Below are 20,329 nucleotides of genomic sequence, written 5' to 3'. Positions count from 1 at the left end.
CTCAATCGTGTCCGACTCTTAGTGATCCCATGGACTGCAGCCTACCAGGCTCCTCCGTCCATGGGATTTTCCAAGCAAGAGTACTGGAGTGGGGTGCCATCACCTTCTCATTCATGCAAATATCTAGACACTGACTGTATCAGAGAATAAACTCTGTATTTCTGATATTGAAACTTCTTCCAACAATGAGAACTATAGATGTAGAAGTAGAAATATTCCTTTACCATGAGATGAAAATTCAGGAGTATTAGTGCATTATTCATTACTATATTATTATTTGACAGCTGTTGAGCTATAGCACCATAGAGATCCTTAACCACTCCTTTCCTCTTAATATCCTGAATACTGGAGAAAACCTTAGAAATGACTACACGTAGGAAACTCTTACAATATTCAAGCTAAAGAATTTACTCTAACCAAATGAACACTTCCATCTGCACTTGTTGATTTAAGGTAATGACACAGATTCATCAATTTAAAATAGAGGCAAATATTTACTGTACACCTGGGACCAACACAACACTGTAAATCAACTATACTCCCATATAAAATAAAAATACACAAAATAGAGGCATATCGGTTTTAGCACCGTCATACAACAATGATTTACTATAGTACATTCAAATCTTATATCCATATACACACATTATAGCACCCACAGAATAACAGTAAATATACTTTTCTCTCATCCAATACAGTAGGCTGTGCATTACTATCTGCTCTTGGTCAATGTGACTGATCAAACTGGGCTGCCCCTCCTTCAGTGGAGTGATGGGCACCAGTTCATTTACTTACTGCACCCAGTGTCTGATTCTGCCATGATTATGTTTGGCTTATAATGGCTAAAAAAAGCTTCACATTGATAATGCTGGAAGTAGAGATTAATACTGGAGGTATAGAAAGAGAGACAAGAATCAAATCCTATGTCAAAAATGCACATTTTTATGGCTGCCTGTGCAGAGAAGCACAATCAGGAAACTGGTCGTCAAAGCAGACAGCAAAGCTCAGCCATCAGTTAGGGACTGGTGCAAGTTTTCAATATTCTGAAGGGTATCACAGACATCAATAAGTATCTGTTAAGCAAATATTGTGTGTCACACCATTAATCCAGATGCTGGGGATAAAACAGCAACAAGGGAGACAAAAATTCCTGTCTTCATGGGGATTACATTCTAGTACAGGCAGACAAAAAAGAAAAGAAACTATATAGTTTCTAGACGCTAATGGTTGGGGGAAGGGTTGTAACTTAAAATAACAAGTCAGGGAGAGACGTATTCACTGAGAGAGATGTGAAGGGGCAAATCCATGAGCATTTCATTTGAAGAGTATACCAGGAAGGGGAAACTTCAAAGGAAACTTTCTAAGTTAAGGCTACAACTAATATGTTTGAGGAACATCAAGGCAGCCAGTGTCACTGGAACTTAAGGAGCAAGAAAAGGAAAAAGAGGAGAAGTCAGGGAAGTGATGAGGGGCCAGGGTCCAGCCCCGGTGGATCCAGGGTGATTCGAAGCGGGGACGGCGTAGGCGAGTAAAAAACTTATTTATTTATTAATATAAGATTAGATTAGGAAGAAAGAGTGTAGTAGGAAAATAGAGAGGAGAAAAGAGGCTGAATAACTTGGTTTACGTGGAAAGCCAATAAAGTTCCAGACAAGGAGCTTGCACCATCTACATTAGGCCACAGGCATCCTCTTGAATAGTGGGGGGTGCCCCACCTTGGGCTCCCTCTCGCATGGATCTTAGAAGCTGGGGCAAGTAAGTAGACATGGTGAGCCTCCACGCCCCACATGGGAATTCAGCCAGAAAAGGAGTAAAGAGGAGATACGGGGGAAACCAGTCTTTTCAATGACTGGCCTGGCCTCTATTGTCTAGAAAGGCCTTTTATACCTTTTTGATTGTACATAGAGATCAATGGGTAATACAAAATTATGCAGCGTTAGCAGCCCAGGCTCTTATCAAAACCAGGCTTTTCTCTCTGCATACCTGTCTTAGGTAATTTACATCATCTTCCAGTCAAAAGGGCCAATTAACATTTTACAGCCTTTTTTCTGATAAGGGTTTGTCAACCAGAAGACTTATTTGTGTTGATCTTCCCAAAGTCTGGTGCCATTCGCAGAAAACACTAAATAAATTACATTCTTACATAGCAAAGATACAACAATTTATAACAAGTAAAAGGAGTATGGTGATTTATAACAAAAGAAAAGTAATTAACTCAAAAGTCTAGTGTTGCTAATACCAAAACTACTATATACCTTTTTCCATATCCCGATTACATTGATTAACATCCTCCCAGGTGCTGAAAAGATAAAGAATATGGAGGCCTGGCAGCAATCATTGAGTCAACAGTGAAATCCGTCACCAATATGATTTTTAGCTCTTTAGAAAGGGCTCTGTATCTTTAAGATGCTTTAAGCTTTGTGCCTCTTGCAGTTGGGGGGCTGTAATCGATTCACAAGCTGTAAAAAGTCCAGGGGGACCTGTTAGGCAAGTTAGAGAGCTATCAGAGGGGGTTTGAACTGAAACATCCCTTTCAAATGCAGAAGACTAAAGCCTTGAGTTAACTCTTTCCAGAGAGTGTCAGAAGAGTGGAAAAGTACAATACAATAAGGTGGGCAGGTTCTTATTTTGGGGGTACACGCTCAGGAAATTCCAGGGGGAAACCCCGAGGCCTGATTCGCCTTGCCCATCAGGCCTCTGCCACATGACCTTGTCACGGGTGGGATTCCTCACGCTGGCTCCCGGCAATGAGAGTGAGATGCCTCTGAGCCTTGTAGGCCGTCCAATGCACAGCAAATGTTACATTCAAGGACCTTGTGAAACACTGACATCATCAGTTAGATGATATGGCCTACATCGTTCTAGCTGCTGTTTTGAGAACAGCCTATAGAGGACAGAAAGAGTAGAAGCAGGAGAAATTTCCAATCAGGTTGCTGAGCTAAAAAAAAAAAAAAAAATCAGAGATGTGGTATCTGGTTTGGGCTTGTAGAGGCAGCCTTGAGGCCCCAGCTGAGCTGTCCTAGGCGGCTACTGTGGTGCGTTATGGGAGAACGGAGAACCAGTAAGGCAGCCGCATCATGCTGCTTGGCTCTTGGAGGCCAGAAGATGCATATCTGAACAAACCACTTGACCTGACAGTGGAGACAAGATCGCAGAGTAGAAGGATGTGAGCTCAGTCTGTCTCATGGAAACATCATCAAAATCACTACTAACTGCTGAACAGCCATCAATTAAAAAGATATTCTGAAATCTACCCAAAAAAGACATCCTCCGAAGACAAAGAAGCAGCCACAATGAGAAGGTAGGAGGGGCACAGCTGTGATAAAATCATGTGGAAGCTAAACAATATGCTAGGAAACCACCAATGGATCACTGAAGAAATCAAAAAACACCTAGAGACAAATGAAAGTGAAAGCATGACAATCTAAATACTAAGGGATGAAGTAAAAGCACTTCTAAGAGGCAAGTTTATAGCAACACAATCTTACCTCAGGAAATAAGAAACATCAAATTAACAACCTAACCTTACACTTAAGGCAACTAGAAAAAGAACAAACAAAACCTAAAGCCAGTAGAAGAGATCATAAAGATTAGAGCAGAAATACATGAAAGAGAGACATAGAAAATAGAAAAGCTCAGTGAAACCTAAAGGCTTTTCGGCATCTTTGAAAAGATAAACAAAATGGATAAACCTTAGCCAGATTCATCAAGGGGAAAAAGGAAAAGGGCTCAAATCAATAAATTTAGAAATGAAAATAGAGAAGTTACGATGGATACCAGAAAAATACAATGGATCATAAGGTGCTACAAGTAACCATATGCCAATAAAAGGGACAACATAGAAGAAATGAACTAATTCTGAGAAAGGTACAATCTCCCAAGATGTACCATGAAGAAATAAAAAAAATATGAACATACCAATCACAAGGACTGAAATTGAAACTATGGTTTAAAAACTTCTAATGAATCAAAGAATTTGAAAAACAATGGATACATATGTATGTATAACTGAATCACTTTCTGTACACTTGAAATTAATATAATATTGTTAATCAACTATACACAAATATAAAATCTGTCTTTCCTATATCCAAAATAAATACATTTATAGATATATTAAAAAAAAAAAAAACTTCCAATGAACCAAAGTCCAAGACCAGATGGCTTCACAGGCAAATTCTATCAAACATTTAGAAAAGAGTGAATACATATCCTTCTGAAACTATTCCTAAAAATTGAAGAGGAAGAAACACTGCCAAGCTCTTTCTATAAGGCCACCATCACCCTGATATCAAAACCAGACAAATATACAACTAAAAAAAAAGTACAGGCTGATGAAGGTAGACCCAAAAATCCTCAACAAAAGACAGCAAACTGGACTTCCCTGGTGGTCCAGTGGTTAAGAATTCTCCTGCCAGTGCAGAGGACACAAGTTTGATCCCTGCTATGGGAAGATTCCACATGCTAGGGGGCAACTATGCTCATGTGCCACAAATACCAGAGCCCACACACCACAATTCTGAGCCTGCATGTGCCCTAGAGCCTGTGCTCTGCAGCAAGAGAAGCCACTGCAATGAGAAGCCCATGTACCACAATGAAGAGGAGCCCCTGCTCACCGCAACTAGAGAAAGCCTGCAGGCAGCAACTAAGACCCAGTACAGCCAAAAACAAATACAATTTAAAAACAAAAGAAAAAAGACTAGCCAACCAAATCCAACAATACATTAAAAGGATCATACACCACGAACAAGTGGGATTTATCCCAGAGACACAAGGATTTTTCAATATACACAAAACAATCAGTGATACACCACATTAACAAACTGAAGAATAAGAACCATATGATCATCTAAATAGATGCATAAAGAGCTTTTGACAAAATTCAACACTCACTTATGATAAAAACTCTCCAGAAAACCGGCATAGAGGGAACACACCTCAACATAATAAAGGCCTACAGCTAACATCATACTCAACAGTGAAAATCTGAAAACAATTCTTCTAAAATCATGAGCAGGCCAAGAATGTCCACTCTTGCCACTTCTAGTCAACATAATTGTGGAAGTCCTAGCCATGGCAATCAGAGAAGAAATAAGGGGAATCCAAAATGTAAAATAAGTAAAACTGTCACTGTTTGTAGATTGCAAGGACATTATACATTGAAAATCCTGAAGATGCTACTAGAAAACTACTAGAGCTCATCAATGAATTCAGTAAAGTTGAAGGATACAAAGTTAATCCACAGAAAGCTGCTGCATTTCTATACACTAAGGAGAGATCAGAAGGAGAAATTAAAACAACAATCTCATTTACCATTGGATCAAATAGAATAAAATACCTAGGAATAAACCTAACCAGGAAGGCAGAAGACCTCTACTCTGAAAATAAGATGCTGATGAAAGAAATTGAAGATGACACAAACAGATGAAAAGATATACCACATTCTTGGATTGCAAGAATCAGTCTTGTCAAAATGAATATACGCATAAGGCAATCTACAGAGTCAATGCAATGTTATCAAATTACCAATGACAATTTTCACAGAACTGGAACAAAAATTTTACCATCTTATGGACACACAAAAGACTCCTAATAGCCAAAGCAACCTTGAGAAAGAAAAACAAAGCTGGAGAAATCAGGCTCTATAACTTCTGTCTATACTACAAAGCTACACTCATCAAAACAGTATGGTACTGGAAGAAAAAGGAAATATAGAACAACAGAACAGAAGAGAAAGCCCAGAAATAAACCCATGCATCTTTGGTCAGTTAATCTATGACAAAAGAGGCAAGGCTACAACAATGGAGAGAAGACAATCTCTTCAATAAATGGTGTTAGGAAAATGGTACAGCTACATGTAAAAAATGAAATTAGAACATTTTCTCATACCATGTTCAAAAATAAACTAAAAATGGATTAAAGGCCTAAATGTAAGACCAGATACTATAAAACTCTGAGGAAAACATAGGCAGAGCACTGACATAAATTGCATCAACATTTTTCAATCTCCTAGAGCAACATAAATTAAAGCAAAAAACAAATGGCATCAAATTAAACTCAAAAGCTTTTGCACAGCAGAGGAAACTGTAAACACAATGAAAAGACAACCCACAGAATGGGAAGAAATATTTGCAGATGATGTGACTGACAGGGGATTCATGTTCAAAATTTACAAACAGCTCATGCAGCTCAACATCCAAAAAAAAAAAAAAAAAAAAAAAACGAAAAACACAAACAACCCAATCAAAAAATGGGCAGAAGACCTAAATAGACATTTCTCCAAAGACATACAGATAGCCAAAAAGCACATGAAAAGATGCTCAACATCCCTGATTATCAGAGAAATGCAAATCAAAACTATAGTGTGATATTATCTCACACCAATCAGAACGGCCATCATCAAAAAGTCTATGAACAAATTCTGGAGAGGGTGTGGAGAAAGGGGGACCCTCCTACACTGTTGGCAGGAATGTAAACTGGTTCAGCCACTATGAAGACGAGCACGGAGGTTCCTTAAAAAACTATAAGCAGAGCTACCATATGATCCAGCAATCTCACTCCTGGGCATATAACCAGAAAAAAAAACCATGATTCGAAAGGATACAGTCACCCCTATGTTACCTATAGTGCAGTTTATAATAGCCAACACATAAAACCAATCTAAATGTCCACTGACAGATGAGTGGATAAAGAAGATGTTGTATGTATTTGCCATAGAATATTACTCAGCCATAAAAATGAATGAAATAATGCCATTTGCAGCAACATGCATGGACCTGGAGATTACCATATATGGCTTCCCAGGTGGCGCTAGTAGTAAAGAATCCACCTGTCAATGTGGGAGTCATAAGAGACATGGGTTTGATCCCTGGGTTGGGAAGATTCCCTGGAGAAGGGCATGGCAACCCACTCCAGTATTCTTGCCTAGAGAATCCCATGGTCAGATGAGCCTGGTGAACTACGTCCACGGGGTCTCAAAGAGTCGGACATGACTGAAGCAACTTAGCAAGCATATTGCGTGCACATATGTGCTCTCTCTCTCTCTCTCTCTCTCTATATATATATATGTATATATCTGATTCACTTTGCTGTACACCTGAAACCAATATATTGTAAACCATATTCAAATACAGTGCAAATTTTTAGAAAAAATCAGAGATGCATCTCCAAAGAAAATGTGCTATAAGAACTAGATATTGCACCAATTCAATTATCAAAACCATTCCCAGGATGCACACTTTGAGCAACACTTTGGAAAACTCTGATAGTATTTTTCAGATGGTTTATCCCACAAGATGTACTAAACTTATGTGTCGAGGTTTCACAGCTATACAATGACTGTTTTTGTCTTCATAGTCACCCTTAGAAAGCAAGGATTTGTATTAGAGGAACCCTTTAACATTTTTCCTGATCCCTTTGCATAATTTTTACGTGAGTTCCCTGATAAACCCACTAAAACTATTTTCTGTCCATAGTTTTGCATAATCTGCCTACTAAGGAAAAACTGAGGAAGAGCTCAGAACTGAGCAATTCAGCAAGATCACAGAAACCACGTGTAGGGAGCTGCCTGTCAGCAAATGCTACTAGAGATTCTATAAGTACCAGGAAAAATCTTGCAGGTAAGGGTGAAATGAATGGCTTTGGCTAGTTTGTATAGGCTGCATATTTCTTGCAGAGTCATTGATACTTCTAAAGAGTTCAAGTAGAATAATTATTTTGGAATACTTGTAACATGGAAGCTGAATCATTTTTACTACCTAGCCTTGTATGGCATGCTGTGTCATTTTGATCACATTCCATTGGTTACAAGTAAATCATAAGCCCACTCAGATTCAAGAGGACAGGTACATACCTTACCTCCTGATGAGAGGAGTGTCAAGGTCATGTTGCAGGGGAGCATGTGGCAGAGCAGATATCGCTGGGGCCATATTTGGAAAATATAACCTGCTACACAGGGTTAGTTATTAAAAATAGAATGTGTGAAGTCACTGAATTCAAGGTAAAGTATAGAGGTCACCAGACTTGGTGGAGAAACAAAGTAAGGAGGCAGAAACTGCAAAATGTTTACATTCACACATTCACAAGAGCAGAAGGATCCAGGAAAACAGTGGGAGTTTAATCAAGTCAAGATTCAATAAAGGCTTCGCTCCGCCTGCTATACCCCAGCTGACTTTGTCAATGGTGCTCTTATGGCAATTCATTCATCCTTTCACAAACTTCTGGTGAGTGCCTACTACATGTGCCAGGGACTAGTCCAGGTTCTTCGCACAGATCAGTAAGCAAATATAGCAACAAGTCCTACCCTTGTGGACGGTATATTCTAGTGGGTTCATATTAATAAAAAATAAACAACACTGTTTGCAATTTAAGTTAATCACCATTAGAGGCAAAGCCGCACATGGTTTAACTAGCTAACTCTGCCCTAAAGAATAATCTAGGCTAAGTTTTGCCAGGTAATTGTCCAACAGCCACAAGAAGTGAGGTCTTTGAGAAACAGGTTTAGAGGTAAAAGGGTTCATCTGTCCTGTGAGTTTAAGAGGGCTACCGGATACACTCATCTTTTCGGTTCAGTTGCTCAGACGTGTCCGACTCTTTGTGACCCCATGAATCGCAGCACGCCAGGCCTCCCTGTCCATCACCATCTCCCAGAGTTCACTCATACTCACAAACATAGAGTCAGTGATGCCATCCAGCCATCTCATCCTGGGTCGTCCCCTTCTCCTCCTGCCCCCAGCATCAGAGTCTTTTCCAGTGAGTCAACTCTTTGCATGAGGTGGCCAAAATACTGGAGTTTCAGCTTTAGCATCATTCCTTCCAGAGAAATCCCAGGGTTGACCTCCTTCAGAATGGACTAATTGGATCTCCTTGCAGTCCAAGGGACCCTCAAGAGTCTTCTCCAACACCATAGTTCAAACGCATCAATTCTTCGGCGCTCAGCCTTCTTCACAGTCCAACTCTCACATCCATACATGACCACTGGAAAAACCATAGCCTTGACTAGACGGATCTTAGTCGGCAAAGTAATGTCTCTGCTTTGCAATATGCTATCCAGGTTGCTCATAACTTTTCTTCCAAGGAGTAAGCATCTTTTAATTTCATGGCTACAGTCACCATCTGCAGTGATTTTGGAGCCCCCAAAAGTAAAGTCTGAAACTGTTTCTACTGTTTCCCCATCTATTTCCCATGAAGTGATGGGACCAGATGCCATGATCTTTGTTTTCTGAATGTTGAGCTTTAAGCCAACATTTTCACTCTCCTCTTTCACTTTCATCAAGAGACTTTTTAGCTCTTCACTTTGTGCCATAAGGGTGGTGTCCTCTGCATATCTGAGGTTATTGATATTTCTCCCAGCAATCTTGATTCCTGCTTGTGTTTCTTCCAGTCCAGCGTTTCTCATGATGTACTCTGCATAGAAGTTCAATAAGCAGAATGACAATATACAGCCTTGACGTACTCCTTTTCCTATTTGGAACCAGTCTGTTGTTCCATATCCAGTTCTAACTGTTGCTTCCTGACCTGCATACAGATTTCTCAAGAGGCAAGTTAGGTGGTCTGGTATTCCCATCTCTTTCAGAATTTTCCACAGTTTATTGTGATCCACACAGTCAAAGGCTTTAGCATAGTCAATAAAGCAGAAAGAGATGTTTTTTCTGGAACTCTCTTGCTTTTTCGATGACCCAGCGGATGTTGGCAATTTGATCTCTGGTTCCTCTGCCTTTTCTAAAACCAGCTTGAACATCAGGGAATTCATGGTTCACGTAATGCTGAAGTCTGGCTTGGAGAATTTTGAGCATTACTTTACTAGTGTGTGAGATGAGTGCAATTGTGCGGTAGTTTGAGCATTCTTTGGCATTGCCTTTCTTTGGAATTGGAATGAAAACGGACCTTTTCAAGTCCTGCGGCCACTGCTGAGTTTTCCAAACTTGCTGGCATATTGAGTGCAGCACTTTCACAGCATCATCTTTCAGGATTTGAAATAGCTCTACTGGAATTCCATCACCTCCACTAGCTTTGTTCGTAGTGATGCTTTCTAAGGTCCACTTGACTTCACATTCCAAGATGTCTGGCTCTAGAGTAGTGATCACATCATCATGATTATCTGGGTCGTGAAGATCTTTTTTGTACAGTTCTTCTGTGTATTCTTGCCACCTCTTCTTAATATCTTCTGCTTCTGTTAGGTCCAGACCATTTCTGTCCTTTATCAAGCCCATCTTTGCATGAAATGTTCCCTTGGTATCTCTAATTTTCTTGAAGAGATCTCTAGTCTTTCCCATTCTGTTGTTTTCCTCTATTTCTTTGCATTGATCACTGAAGAAGGCTTTCTTATCTCCTCTTGCCATTCTTTGGAACTCTGCATTCAGATGCTTATATCTTTCCTTTTCTCCTTTGCTTTTCGCCTCTCTTCTTTTCACAGCTCTTGCTTCTCCCAAACTATTAGGGGAGGCACACTGACTGAAACCGCCCACTCTGCTCAGGCACCATGGTAACCATGTGCATGAGTTGTTTTATGACAGGAGGTCCTGGTAAGGAACACGGAACTAACAAGCCACCACCAACCGGGAGAGTTCGGGAAAGGTCAAAAAGTGACACCACGTGTCCAACCACCTCCCAGAATCCATCTGGGCTGAATTAGGCGTGCACCACCAAGAAGGACTCTGAGTCAGAATGACTGGCTAAAGAAAACCCAAAAACAAATCCCATCACCATAAAACCTGAGACTGGGAGCCACGTGCCAGAGCAGTTCTCCTCAGTTCCCTTACCCTACTGCTCTCTGCCCAGGTGACTCTTCCCAATAGTCTCTTGCTTTGTCAGCACGTGTCTCCTCGGACATTTCCGAGTGTGAAACAAGAGCCCACATTTGGGCCCTGGAAGGGGTTCCCGCTTCCTGCATTAAAACCAGACTGTTTCTCAATCATCTGATGACCTTTGTTCAAATTGGGGGCATCACTGTCCCAAAGAAACTCCTGGGAACCCTAATACTTCACCCTACCCTGTACACACACCCTTTGTCATGCAGCTGTGGAGTTCCATAAAGACACCATGTATTTCCTGGTGTGATTTTCCAGTTGAATAAGGCAGACAACAGTGTGTCAGCCCTGAGACCAGCCCTACAGAAGTCCTGCCTGTTCCCCCTCGGCTCTTGTTCCTCTACCATCACAAGGCAGGCATGCCGGGGCTGAAGCACTGAGGATGAGAGACATGGACCAGAGCCTAGTCTCCCCAAGCAACAATCAGCCCACTCCCGGAGCCTCTCCACGATCCCAGGCCCATGAGCAATCCACTTATTGTCCTATGCCACAAGATTTTGTGGTTGCTTGTAACGCAGCATTTTGGGGCAAGGCAGGGCACAAGGCTGGCAGGGGGACACAACTGGTAAAAGAGCAGAGCACCTTCTCTTGGATACCTGCTTCCAGCATCATTTTGAAAGCAATCCGCCCACGTCCCTGTCATTGCTCTTGGCGCTACATTGGTGCCGGGCAGTGTGGAAGGATAATCAGTTAGAATTAATAGAGTTGCCTGGAGATTCATGACGGGGGGCGGGGGGGGGTTTAAAGTGGAATATGGCTTCCTTTCTGCCTATGAAGGTTTGAATTTGATGTTGTTACTGAGTCCAAGCTTGCTCTGCTTGTCACACCATATGCCAATGAATCCAAGAGACAAGGTGTTGGGGTGAGGAAGAGACTTTAATTGGGGAGCTGGCAGCCTGAGAAGATGGCAAGAAAGTGAATCAAAATAACCATCTTATGGGGTCTGGATGTCAGGCTCTTTTATAGGTCAGAGATGAGGGAAAGTGAGGAAGCAAAGTAAAAAGGTCATTAATCTTGATAAACTGTGGAAAACTCTGAAAGAGATGGGAATACCAGACCACCTGACCTGCCTCTTGAGAAACCTATGTGCAGGTCAGGAAGCAACAGTTACAACAGACTGGTTCCAAATAGGAAAAGGAGTACGTCAAGGCTGTATATTGTCACCCTGCTTATTTAGCTTCTATGCAGAGTACATCATGAGAAACGCTGGGCTGGAAGAAGCACAAGCTGGAATCAAGATTGCTAGAAGAAATATCAATAACCTCAGATATGCAGATGACACCACCCTTATGGCAGAAAGTAAAGAGGAACTAAAAAGCCTCTTGATGAAAGTGAAAGAGGAGAGTGAAAAAGTTGGCTTAAAGCTCAACATTCAGAAAACAAAGATCATGGCATCTGGTCCCATCACTTCATGGGAAATAGATGGGGAAACAGTGGAAACAGTGTCACACTTTATTTTGGGGGGCTCAAAAATCACTGCAGATGGTGATTGCAGCCATGAAATTAAAAGGCACTTATTCCTTGGAAGAAAAGTTATGACCAACCTAGATAGCATATTGAAAAGCAGAGACATTACTTTGCCACCAAAGGTCCATCTAGTCAAGGCTATGGTTTTTCCAGTGGTCATGTATGGATGTGAGAGTTGGACTGTGAAGAAAGCTGAGTGCCAAAGAATTGATGCTTTTGCACTGTGGTGTTGGAGAAGACTCTTGAGAGTCCCTTGGACTGCAAGGAGATCCAACCAGTCCATTCTGAAGGAGATCAGCCCTGGGATTTCTTTGGAAGGAATGATGCTAAAGCTGAAACTCCAGTACTCTGGCCACCTCATGCGAAGAGTTGACTCACTGGAAAAGACTCTGACGCTGGGAGGGATAGGGGGCAGGAGGAGAAGAGGACGACCCAGGATGAGATGGCTGGATGGCATCACCGAGTCGATGGACGTGAGTCTGAGTGAACTCCAGGAGGTGGTGATAGACAGGGAGGCCTGGCGTGCTGTGACTCATGGGGTCACAAAGAGTCGGACACGACTGAGCGACTGAACTGAACTCAATCTTGCAAACGTCTCCTAGAATGGCAAGTTTCAGGCAGGGGATGTGATCATTTCTTTCTTACTGCCATCCAAAGGTGGACAGGGTTCTGAACAAAGGCACTTTAACGTCAGGCAAAAGGGCAGGATCCCCTGAGGCAAACCATTCTGTATGATTATAATAACAAAAGCAACGAAAAGCAAGTCTAAGAAACAGTTCCAACATGGAGTCAGAATTGGCTTCCTCCCTGCAACAATGTCTGAGAAGCCGATGGCACCCCACTCCAGTACTCTTGCCTCGAAAATCCCATGGACGGAGGAGCCTGGTGGGCTGCAGTCCACGGGGTCACTAAGAGTTGGACAGGACTGAGCGACTTCACTTTCATGCATTGGAGAAGGAAATGGCGACCCACTCCAGCGTTCTTGCCTGGAGAATCCCAGGGACCGGTAAGCCTGGTGGGCTGCCATCTATGCGGTCGCATAGAGTCAGACACGACTGAAGCAACTTAGCAGCTGCAACAATGTCTCTGTGCCTAAAGGGGTATAAATCACTCCTAAGGCCTACTACAGCTGATGGAGGAGGAAGAAGCCAGGAGAAGAAATCAAACATTCCAGTTGCTCCTTTGACACCCTTAGCCCAACACTGAACTCCCTGCCTACAAGTGGACTTGTCTGTTTAATGTTTAAAACCGCTCAGTCGTGTCCGACTCTTTGCGACCCCGTGGACTGTAGCCCACCAGGCTCCTCCATCCATGGGATTCTCCAGGCAAGAATACTGGAGTGGGTTGCCATTTCCTTCTCCAGGGGATCTTCCCAACCCAGGGATTGAACTACAGGTAGACGCTTTAACCTCTGAGCCACCAGGAAAGACCCACAAGTGGACTTAGCTTTTTATTATTATAATGAAAATGAACCTGTTCTGGCACTCACAGGAGAATGGAGGCCATACCATCCATTCTTTGGATGTGTCAGTCCTGGCAATCATCTTGGCCAACTGAACTCCCTCCCCAGAAAATAGCAAGCAAGGACGGAGCAGCAGGCTATTTAATCTCTGCTTCCAAAATCACTGTGACTATTAACACTTTTGAGGAAAAAAATTACCTCCAAGCAAAACTGGGCTTTCAAGCCAGTGGAGCAGTTGCTCTCCCCACAGAGTGTCAGAAACTTTTCCATGAGTCACTTATTCTTTCGTGGCTTGCTCAGTCCCTATCAAAATGCAAATACCCCTGGGAAAGATGACCTCTTTAGCCTTCACTGGCCAACACTTTGGAAAAGGAAGAGTCATTTCAAAACAGCTGAGCAAAAGAAAGGCAATTCATTTGTGTCATTGTTCACTCTCTGTGTTTGCCACTGGACTGTAACCTCCTCGACATCTAGGACCATGTCTGTTTTGTTTATCCATCTATTTTCAGGGTTTGAGACCCACAGGAGACACTGAAAATGTTGCAGAAACCACTTCTCGGGAAACCAAGCACCACACTAGGAGAGTTGGAGAACTCAGGTGTATTATGCCAGTGGGCTCAGAGGAGTTAACACTCCAAGCTCTGAGCCCCGAACAAAGGGGTTACAGAGTCTTTATAGTCCTACTATAGTGGGCAACACTAGCTGCTAATAGGCTGGTCTAAACTAAGGGGTTTCCCGTGCCTGGGAACAGTGGTCAAGATGGGGGGGGGGGCCTGACCTTTACACAGACAAGTATGATTAAGCAGGTTTGCAGGGGCTGGGCAACTGCAAAGAGCAGGACAAGGGTGAGTGAGATAAACTCCAGTTCCTAGTATTATAAGTCCCCACTTTCTGACACTACACGTGACCTACGTGATCCAGAATTTGCAAGGAGCAAGCTGAGTTAGAGACAGAAGGAGCAGGAGGTTATGTAAAATTTTAACTTTTCCTCTTCAAATACACCTGAGGTGGGACGAGTGGGGGGTACAGGGACAGAAGAAAAAAAATATGGGAAAGAAGGAAAAGAGTGAAGGAAATAACTAAGGACACACAGAAAATGGTTCAAAACGCCGAATTAAGATTCTCAGCAGCATTTACCCTTAACTTCACTGGTTAATGACCTCAGGTCATTTATGGGGTGCACACGGTGCCTGGATAGGTCTGGGGGGTGGTCTCTAGAAGACAGAATCTCCATTCCTTACCTTATCCTGATGTGGTTCTCTGAACTTCTACTCCTGAGGATTCCGAGAAAAACAACCCAACAGCCAAGGCTGAGGAAAAGCTTCCCTATGGGGCACTTCACCGTTCTGCTGCATTCAAACCCCTCAGCCTTTGGGATGAAACACTCAGAAGACTGAGAACGTCAAAGTGACCGAGAGGAAAACACAACTTTCAGGAGGGCGCTCAGCATTTTTTCCCAGAAGCCTCTACAAGTTCCGCGGCTTCTCAACCTCTCCTGTGCATGCGAATCACCTGGGGCTCTTGCTAAACATGCTGACTGCGATTCACTGGGTCGGGGGCGAAGTCGGAGCCTCTGCATTTTTAACAGGCTCCAGGTGGTGCTGATCTGCTGACCCTCGGAGTACACGAGGGACTCGAGGTCTTCACCTCCCGGCCAGGTGTGCGTATGCCCAGCCTCGGCTTTCCGGCTCGCTGTCCCGCGCGTCCCTGGCCTTCCGCCGAGAGGGGAGGAGTCGGGGGCGGAGCGGGAGGAGTGGCGCGGGCCCCGCGTGGGTCCTGCCGGAGATCACTTCGGCCCCTTGGCGAGGAAGCCAAGCTGCGGCGGCGCAGGAGGGGGCGGGTTCGGCGAGGGCGCGGCCTCTGGGAGGGGGGCGCGCGACGCGCATCCCCCGCGCTCGCCGGGGCCACTCGGGAGCCTCGCGGCAGTCCGGTGCCCCACTTGGCAATCCGCTCCGCGCTGCTTCCTCGCGCCCGCCTCCTCCTGTCACCTCCCGTCTCAGCCTCCTCGCTCCATCCCGGCTGTATCCACCGCCATCCGAGTGCCTCAAAGAGCGAGAGGTGGTGCGCGGGACCGCAGGGCGCGCCCTCCAGCGGACCCCGGCTCGGCCTTGGTGGGGGCACGGGCGGCAGCATGGACACCAAGCGCTGCTTTGCCAATCGCTTCGATGACTACCAGGGCAGCCTGCTGGCGGGCCAGTGCGAGGAGGCGGTGGCGCCCTTGGTCACCGCCACCATCGAGCGCATCCTCCAGGAGCTGCCCCCGCTCGGGGGCGGCCCGGAGGGCCGGGGGGCGGCGGCCGCGGCCGGCAGCTGCCAGTGGGGACTGTACGGCGGCGTGGCCGGGGTGGCCTACATGCTCTACCACGTCTCTCAGAGCCCGCTCTTCGCCGCGGCCCGGGAGCGCTACCTGCGCTCGGCCAAGCGCCTCATCGACGCGTGCGCCCGCGCTGAGGAGTGGGGCGAGCCGGACGCCGACACCCGCGCCGCCTTCCTGCTCGGGGGGCGCGGGCGTGTACGCCGTGGCCACGCTCGTGTACCACGCCCTGGGCCGGCCCGACTACGTGCAGCCGCTGGGCAAGTTCCGGGCTCTGTGCGCCGTCTGCGCGCCCGTCTCTTTCCTCGAGTGCGGCTCCGACGAGCTATTCGTGGGCCGCGCGGGCTACCTGTGCGCCGCGCTCGTGCTCAAGCAGAAACTCGCCCAGGAGGTAAGAGGCCACCCCGGCCGCCAGGGGGCGCGTGCCGCCCAACTACCCGGCTCCCGGCTCTGGGAGCTGCGCCCAGGCTATTCTCCATCTCTCTTTGTTACTCTTTTGACTCTGGTTTCTTGAGGCTCTTGAGGTTTATCCCTTGCTTTTGTCCGTCTCCCCCCGCCCCGCCCTCCCCCCACTGCTTTCAGTCTCTCGGTTGGGATTCCGCGCCTTTGCTCTTTGTTCGTGTTTTACTGAGACATGGCATCTCTCCAAATGCCTCTGCCCGGGTGTTGGCTGGAGGTCCTTCCAAGTGAGATTTTTTAAATATCCCAAAGGAAAGAGATTTCCCTTCCTTTAAACCCTCCTGTCAAAAGCTGAAGTACCCTCGCATGTCAGAGTACTAGAAAGTCAGAAGTTTGGGAGTGGGCTGATCTGTGCTGGTATTGTTTCCATCATGAAGGTGAAGGGAAGCTGTTTCTGCGACCCCCGGGTCTGTAGGTGCTTCCTGTGTTGCTTTCTATTCCGTAAATTGCACGGGTCCTATAAAATGCATCTCTGAGGGGAGTGTCCTCGTTTAATTACATAAATGTAGACAGAATTCTACCCTATTGTAATCGAAAGTGCTTCCCCCCCCCCATTTTAAAATGAATCATTAGGATTGTCAAGAGGACAGCATACTTGACAGGGCAGGCTTTCTTAATGAATAGCTTTCCAGGGGCTCTTTGAAGTGAATTGGATTTCACAACTATGTGTTTGTTTTTTTTTTTTCCTGTCTTCACTTTGAAGACAGCGCATGGATGTTAGAAGAGAGAGTGCCAGTTTATGTGGTGTAGGAAAAAAAATCCTCCAAAGGATCATAGTAACTAGAACTGAAAGAGAGGCACTTCATTCATAACCCACTGCAGCCAAATACTGTTTAGGGAGGAAGTGACACATTTAACTTGGCTCCATTTGGGTGAGTGAAGCGTTTGAACACAAAGGTACACAGTGTTTTTAAAGTGTAATTAGATAACCTCTACAGAGGCGGTCTTGATTTTTTTTTTAATTTATAGCAGATGAGGTTAATTCAAGTGAGAAAGATTACTAAATACTGTGCACTGTGCTAGCAGGGAAGCAAAGGGTTGTGTGACAAAGTTGTCTTGAAATAGTTCACTCTGCTTCAGAGTGACTGTTACCAGCTAGCAGTTTCCCAAGGGCCTTTCCAGTTGTAGAAAACCTCTGAGGAGGCCACCAGGCTATTTCCATATCATTTGCATTATATTTGCATCTACTCCTCAGACCTTGCAGTCTGGTGGCAGGCGGGTTTCAAATTTATGGGGATTTCTCCCCCTAGTTGTTTTCCTTACACATGCTGCTTTCCCTTTCTGTGCTTTTCTCCAGAATGGAATGGCAGAGTGGGAGGACCATCAGGTCATGCACAGATGGCAACCGATCAGAAGGACTCCTTGCCTGAAGACTGGTGGCCCAGGGCCAGTCTGCAGTGCTGATCCACAAAGACATTTCTTAAGACCTCTCTTGTGCCCTGCTGCCAAACTGGATCTATCTTTTTATACTAATCAAGTTGAGGTGCTCTGGCCCCTGCTCCCAGGAGACAGAACAAGTTCTAAGGCTGCTTTTTTTTTTTTCTTAAGCAAAGAAAAGCTCCAACCTGAGCAAATCAGCTAGTCTCAGTGGCAGCCTCAGCTGTGGTCATCCAAAAAGTTCAGGCATGAAAGGACAGAGGCTAAGCATGCCAGGCTTGAAGCCCTTTGAGGGGAAAATACAAGTCTTTTGCACCATCCCCACCCCCATGTCCTAGCCTGCATATGGCTTTGCCCTCGGTAGATGATCCATAAACCTTGATTAAATTGAATTGCGAACTTCTGTCATTTCTCTATGAATAATCTGTCATTCTGCCCTGGGTTTCTTCCCCTCCAATGTCATTTATATTCACTTTCCTCTTGGCAGTGCCCTCGGTTATCACCCTGGTTTAACTCCTCCCTACCCCACTTGACACATCTCTGCCACCTAATAAATAGTTGAATGAGTGAATCACCCTGTACTGGGATTAGTGCTCTCAGCTAGCTTCTCTCACTCCAGCCATTCCATGTACCTCTGAGAAACCAGGCTTCTTATAAACACTTTTCATTATGTCACTACCCTGCTCAATGTCCTGCAATGGCTCCCTATTTCCTTTTCTCCAGTGGCTGCTCATTTCACGTTTAAAGCCAAGATCTTTAAAATGACTGACAAAGCGCCTTGTGATCTGACCCCAGGTTACCTCCTCTACTTTTTGCTCACTCTGCTTCAACCACACAGGCCTTCTTGCTGTTTCAGGCATTTATTCTCAGGGTGTTTGTACTCACTGTTCCCTCTGCTTGGAATACTCTCCCCCTATCTCTTTTTATAGTTAGCTCCCTGACCTTGTCTGAGTTATCTCCTCAGTGAGTCCTTCCCTATCCAATTTAAGTCCGATTTAAGACTGCCACCTGTCCCCTGACTTAGGCCCTTTTCTTGCTTCATTTAACTTATTTTCTTTACGTCTTCTTCACTTAGAATATAGCTCCATAAGAGCAGAGGGTTTCCATTTCATTGATGGACTTAAGCGTTAAGATTGTACCTGGTACGTATATGGGTTCTCAACTCTCCTTGTTTCGGTTGTGGTGGAAATATTTTTCAATGCTTTGCTTCATCACTCAGTTCTAATAGCATCCCATTTACCAGTATTTTTCTTTATGGTGGTGTCTTTGATGTTATGTTTAAAATAATCCTTTCCTGTTTCTGTAAGAGCTTAAAAAATCCTTTCCTGCTGCCAAGGTATCATTAAGTATTTTTTGAATGTGTGAATAAATGAACACTACTTTCTTACAAATTTGACCTCAAACCAAGCTTAACCACTAGACCAGTGTTTGTTAAACCTTAACATTATAGGCATCACCTACAGATCATGTTAATAAAACACAGATTCTGTTTCAGCAGACCTGGTATTGGGCCTGAGACTCTGCATTTCTGTCAGGTGCTGCTGACAGTCCAGGGATCACGCTCTGAATAGCAAGGCAGTAATACATTACTGCATGGATTTTGGCATTATACCAGCCCCGTCTATTAAGATGCTCTTTTGTGAAGCTTGTATATTTATTTATAAAGTTGTAGTTTAGAATACTGATTACTATATCCTACCACACTTTTGTTTTAACAACCTGCAAGAGGAATTTCTGTCAGGGCTTTGAAACAGGAAGAGTTGTGCTCCTGGAAATGAATTGAATCTTTTTAAATCTCCAGGATGAGTTGTATAACTGATCATGTTGCTCACTTTATGTTGGCTCCTAGGAAGCATATGGTCAGAACTGTGGTCCACATAGCTTGTGTACAATACCGTATTACCTGTATTCTTATATACTAAAATTTACATTCGGTTTATCTGTATTTTTTTTCTTCCTTCATTTACCCTTTTCTGAACTTTCTTCCTTACATCTGATTTTATTGTTTGTATTTGTTTAGAAGATTCAGAGATGGAAAAAAGTGTGTGTATGTAGACAGAGAGACATAGAGACAGAACCATTCTCTCCAGGTAATATATTTTTTGTTAATTTGGCCTTCCCGGAAATACTCCAGGGAAATAGCTTAGAGCAGGGGTCCCCAGTCTCCAGGATCTAATGCCTGATGATCTGAGGTGGAGCTGATGTGATGATAATAAAAATAAAGTGCGCAGTAAATGTAATGTGCTTGAATCAGCCTGAAGCCATCCCCGCCCCCCATCCATGGGAAAATTGTCTTCCAGGAAACTGGTCCCTGGTGCCAAAAAATTGGGGACTGCTGCCTTAGAGGGTTTGTTAGGCAGATATCCTTAAGAAATGGAGCACTGAAGTCTTAAGAAATCACACTGTAAAAACTTGCAAGGGTCTGTTCTGCTTTCCAGATTG

The 20,329-nt window shown here is 44.3% G+C and overlaps 1 protein-coding gene across 1 annotated transcript; it reads left to right on the top strand.

The window, feature by feature from the left end:
• The first annotated feature begins 15,403 nt into the window (after nucleotides 1-15,403).
• Nucleotides 15,404-16,741, top strand: LANCL3 (LanC like 3). Its single transcript, XM_018043686.1, has one exon. It carries the CDS (start codon nucleotides 15,404-15,406, stop codon nucleotides 16,739-16,741), a length of 1,338 nt encoding a protein of 445 aa, XP_017899175.1.
• Nucleotides 16,742-20,329: the final 3,588 nt, after the last annotated feature.

The sequence above is a fragment of the Capra hircus genome (assembly GCF_001704415.2).
Source record: "Capra hircus breed San Clemente chromosome X unlocalized genomic scaffold, ASM170441v1, whole genome shotgun sequence".
Taxonomy (NCBI): Eukaryota; Metazoa; Chordata; class Mammalia; order Artiodactyla; family Bovidae; genus Capra; species Capra hircus.
This window is presented reverse-complemented; position numbering and strand designations above follow the sequence as displayed.

What these genes read in the sequence shown, in the direction of transcription:
- LANCL3 (XM_018043686.1), top strand. Translation starts at nt 15,404, where the DNA reads ATGCCCAGCCTCGGCTTTCCGGCTCGCTGTCCCGCGCGTCCCTGGCCT.